Source organism: Salvelinus alpinus, chromosome 27 (genome assembly GCF_045679555.1).
Source record: "Salvelinus alpinus chromosome 27, SLU_Salpinus.1, whole genome shotgun sequence".
Taxonomy (NCBI): Eukaryota; Metazoa; Chordata; class Actinopteri; order Salmoniformes; family Salmonidae; genus Salvelinus; species Salvelinus alpinus.
In genome coordinates, this window is record NC_092112.1 from 7,732,368 (window position 1) to 7,737,367 (window position 5,000).

Sequence of the window (5,000 nt, forward strand, 5' to 3'; positions counted from 1 at the left end):
GATTTGATTTAAGAACAAATGCTTATTTACAATGACGGCCTACCAAAAGGCAAAAGGCCTCCTGCGGGGACTGGGATTAAAAAATAAATAATAATAAATAAATATGTAAATCAACGCCTTTGTAGCCTGAACGGAGAATGTTTTATGTAGGAACCGTCCACGGAGGACACCAGTGTCTCTGTGTACATTCCCTTTGGGATGGTAAGATGACACAACTCAATATCGCCATCTGTCGGGGTTTTGGGCTACGGTGACCCGGTTTTAACACCGTTTGTTATCCATGTTAAATAATGTTGAGCTGATAAGAGGTGTTATATGTGCTGCCGAGGCTCCGCTCTCGACGCTCTCGACGCTCTGAAAAGTTTCCTTCTTTCCCACCTCTACTCGTTGAGCCAGTCCGTGGCTCTGATCTGCTCTGAGGGAAATAGGTAACATGATAAGATGAGGACCACTACTGAACTAAAAGGTTGGTGTCGAAAAGTGATTTGATTGATTGCTTTGGGGTGTATTGATAAAGACTACCGATGGATCTTAATTAAAAGCCTAATTCACTTTTTTCCGCGGAACGTTTCTGCTAACATCTGGGATAGTGTTGCTGTTGCTATGACTGTGCTATATCTCTTTCCTGGATCCACTATTGTTTTACTAACTTGGGTATTAACATGAACATCGATTGATTGGGGGGATTCATCGAATACTTCTGACCCGAGAATCTATTTTTAAAAGATGCGTGTTGAATATGTGCAGCTGTTAGACAAAGGTAGCAGGACATCTATTCCAGTTGAGTGATATTGTCTCTTCAATGTCACCAAATTACATTTTTTTTTTAGCTTTAATCTGAAGGATAAACTTTCTGTGGCTCTGCCCTGGCCTAGAATTGAAGACATGACCGAGGAAAGTAAATGATTTAGGCGAGATACGAGATCAAGTCCTTATGTAACCTTCCCAAACTGAGACCGAAAGCCACCGTTGGAAATATTCCGTTATGTAAATGTCCATAGCACTCTGTGTCCCTCCTCAAAACAAAGAACGGTTCATTACATTTCATTAGTCAGTTGTTATAGCATCACAATGTTGGTGTTTTGTGCTTGAGGCCGGGCTCGTTGTGCTTAAGACCTAGAACAATCAATGTCCTTTTTATTTTGACACCCAACGGGTTTTTTTCTTCTCCTTCTTTGCCCTTTCCCGTTGGGTTCGTGATCTGAATGTAGGAGAGCTACCCTTCAGCTTGTATTTTTCCAGCGGCTTTTCTTGGCATCTGGCCGCTCAATCCCCCCCCCCCCCCCCCTCCCCTCCCACCCCATTCCGCTAGCGCCGCTCCTCTCTAGTCTTTTGTAGGCTATATCAGGGAACATGCGTCACCGGGATGCACTTTTATCGACGTTTAATTAAGAATTGTCCAGAGAGTGAAGTTGATATGACCAGAAGGACTGATACACCGGGCAGCTCCACGGTACAGGCTACAGGTTCCTCATTGGTCATTCTGTCTCTTGCGTTTCCCCGCTGTGTCCAGAGACACTTTTAATTATTCACACTTAACACAGAGGTAAGTCTGTGGTGTAATGTGTACGCTATCTACTTTAATTTGTTTACCGTACCAGGTTACTGTAGGCTATGTTATCGTGGTGTAAGGATATTTTTCATTAAGTTAAAATAAAGTTAGTTGTATTTGGCAGCACATTTGTATGGCATTAGAATATATCTGTTTGGTTTTATATTAACCCTAAATACATTGTTTACTCTCTGTCTACAATGACCATTGAAATATCTGAACGTGTTGCACAGCTGATGCCGGTGCCTTGGAAAATTCCTGCAACTCTTGTTTGCAAGTTGCACAATCGTACATAGTTCTTTCAGCTGGCTATGGACGTAGGACTTTTTCCTCCTCATTATTTTTTTACGCTGTACTCTCATGCCTATATGCCGACCTTGGGGCACGGTAGATATCGACCGTCCGTTTGAGCGCAAACGCCTCGTAGCTGAACCACGTCACCGTCTACCGCGCTAAAAACGCATGTTTAATGCCTCATTCATGTGCCAGTCGGAACTAGGAAACTCTGAAATGTCAGACTTGCTTAACTGATTGTAGTTAAACAGGTGACACGTTCCAACGAATCAGCAAAGTATAACATTTTCGAGTTGTCTATTTCCCGACTGGCACGTTAACGCGGCATGACACTCGAACAACGCCCACCTGGTGGGGCTCGACGTCAGGACGCGTCCTTGCGGGGTCCCTCCTCTCTTTCCTGTGCTATAGAAGTAGTCCAACACAAAGCCCTTCCAGTACAGTAGCGCTCTGAACTACCACAGAGCAGGACTTTAACAGACAGATTATAGCCTGTAACCATGACAATAATAAGAGAGAGAGACTGGTCTTTGTTGATGACCTATTCCAAACCAGGAGGACTAGGAGCTTTACTCACTGGTAGGATTACCAGAGAGAGAGAATATATTTTACTGTGGGTTTTACACCTTTTACTGTGGGTTTTCCATCTTTTACTGTGGGTGTTCCATCTTTTACTGTGGGTTTTCCATCTTTTACTGTGGGTTTTACACTTTTACTGTGGGTTTTACACCTTTTACTGTGGGTTTTCCATCTTTTACTGTGGGTTTTACACTTTTACTGTGGGTTTTACACCTTTTACTGTGGGGTTTCCATCTTTTACTGTGGGTTTTACACCTTTTACTGTGGGTTTTCCATCTTTTACTGTGGGTTTTCCATCTTTTACTGTGGGTTTTACACCTTTTACTGTGGGTTTTACACCTTTTACTGTGGGTTTTACACCTTTTACTGTAGGTTTTACACCTTTTACTGTGGGTTTTCCATCTTTTACTGTGGGTTTTCCACCTTTTACTGTTGGTTTTCCATCTTTTACTGTGGGTTTTCCATCTTTTACTGTGGGTTTTCCACCTTGTTCATGTTTTCCCCTTCTCTTTTGGTGTTCTTTTTTGCAGCTTTTATGAAACAGAGAAGAATGGGACTGAATGACTTTATCCAGAGGCTGGCCACTAGTAACTCCTACACCTGCAAACAGTGAGTCACTATGACCTGACTCAAAGACAAATGGAAAGCTATATAACTACAGTGTAATGTAATATAATGATCATGTAACTACAGTGTAATGTAATATAATGATCATGTAACTACAGTGTAATGTAATATAATGATCATGTAACTACAGTGTAATGTAATATAATGATCATGTAACTACAGTGTAATGTAATATAATGATCATGTAACTACAGTGTAATGTAATATAATGATCATGTAATTCATTGACCCTCATGCCTGATGATTTATTCATATTTGTTCCATATTTGTATCTGTTTTGCTTAATTAAGGATTTTCATTAGAATTGTATATTGAATAAGGCTATATCTAAATTCTCTCTCTCTCTCTCTCTCTCTCTCTCTCTCTCTCTCTCTCTCTCTCTCTCTCTCTCTCTCTCTCTCTCTCTCTCTCTCTCTTTCTCTTGCTCTCTCTCTCTCCTTTCTCCCTTTCTCTCTCTCTCTCCAGTCCTGAGGTTCAGTCCATTGTCAACTTGGCTCCCCAACAACAGGAGGCTGAGCTAATGAACGCAAACCCATCTCCTCCTGTAAGTACAAATGTGTGTTTTAACTGTGTGTACATTGTGTACATGTACAGTCCCACATTATATAATATACAAAATCTTGATTTGGAAACATAGACCTATATGCATGTTTGTTTGCTGGTGTCCTGTGTGTGTGTGTTGACGTGTGTGTGTCCTGTGCGTATGTCGACGTGTGTGTGTGTCCTGTGTGTATGTCGACGTGTGTGTGCAGTGTTACATTCTGCTGTGTTTACCTTGTAACTCAGTGTCTACTGCATTTGTATACAGACGGTATGTTTAAAATGTCATCTGTCGCATCACATAGTCCAATACTACTGTTGTGTCTATTTACATATGATATCTGTAACCTCCTCTACAGCCCAGTCCCTCCCAGCAGATGAACCTGGGCCCGTCCTCCAACCCCACAGCCAAGCCCAGTGACTTCCACTTCCTGAAGGTGATAGGGAAGGGCAGTTTCGGGAAGGTCCTCCTAGCCAGGCACCGAACAGACGACCAGTTCTACGCTGTTAAGGTGCTGCAGAAGAAGGCCATCCTGAAGAAGAAAGAGGTACGTGGACACACACACACACACACACACACACACACACACACACACACACACACACACACACACACACACACACATACGCATACGCATACACACACATACACCTAGACACATATGCACACACACACCCTCACACACACATACACGCACACAGACAGACAGACAGACAGACAGACAGACAGACAGACAGACACCATGACCTCTAACCTCTAACCCTTACCCTTTGTTGACCTCCAGGAGAAGCACATCATGTCAGAGAGGAACGTCCTGTTGAAGAACATTAAACACCCCTTCCTAGTGGGACTACACTACTCCTTCCAGACCGCTGACAAACTATACTTTGTACTGGACTACATTAACGGAGGAGAGGTGAGGAGACACACTGATATGGAGGGAGGGAGGGAGGGAGGATCAAACTCTACTTTGTGCTGGACTACATTAACAGAGGAGAGTGAGGGAGAAAGGGAGAGAGAGTGAGAGTGTGTGTGCCTGTGTAATGGGACTTATTTCCTGTGATTGTTAGAGGAGGGAGGACATTATAAAATATGGTCTCTTCAGGAAGCTCACCCCCCCCCCCCCCTCTCTCCTCCCCTCCCCCCCCCCCCTCTCTCTCTCCCCCCACCTCTCCCCCCTCTCTCCCCTCTCCACCCCCCCCCCCCCCCTCTCTCCTCCCCACTCTCTCTCCCCCCCTCTCTCCTCTCTCTCCTGTCTTCCTCAAGAGGGGATATTTTCTATGATACTGTGGATGCAGCATGGAAGCTCTGTATGTGCACACCTCATCACATGTGAACCCTTCTGTCTCTCTCTCCTCTAGTTGTTCTACCATCTCCAGAGAGAGCGGCGTTTCTTAGAGCCCCGGG

The 5,000-nt window shown here is 44.0% G+C and overlaps 1 protein-coding gene across 5 annotated transcripts in view; it reads left to right on the plus strand.

Moving 5' to 3' along the window:
- LOC139555929 (serine/threonine-protein kinase Sgk1-like) overlaps positions 1–5,000 on the plus strand; it is a 27,609-nt gene that overhangs the window by 15,012 nt on the left and 7,597 nt on the right. For 2 of the 5 annotated variants that reach the window (XM_071369321.1, XM_071369320.1), the window contains exons 2-6: positions 2,956–3,034; positions 3,518–3,596; positions 3,952–4,140; positions 4,378–4,509; positions 4,955–5,000. The exon at positions 4,955–5,000 is cut by the window's right edge and continues 191 nt beyond it. In XM_071369321.1, the coding sequence (XP_071225422.1) occupies positions 2,956–3,034; positions 3,518–3,596; positions 3,952–4,140; positions 4,378–4,509; positions 4,955–5,000 (525 nt within the window). Of the gene's footprint in view, positions 1–259; positions 467–1,322; positions 1,547–2,261; positions 2,426–2,955; positions 3,035–3,517; positions 3,597–3,951; positions 4,141–4,377; positions 4,510–4,954 lie in introns of those variants that run through there. The other 3 variants (XM_071369322.1, XM_071369323.1, XM_071369324.1) reach the window with 3 other exon arrangements.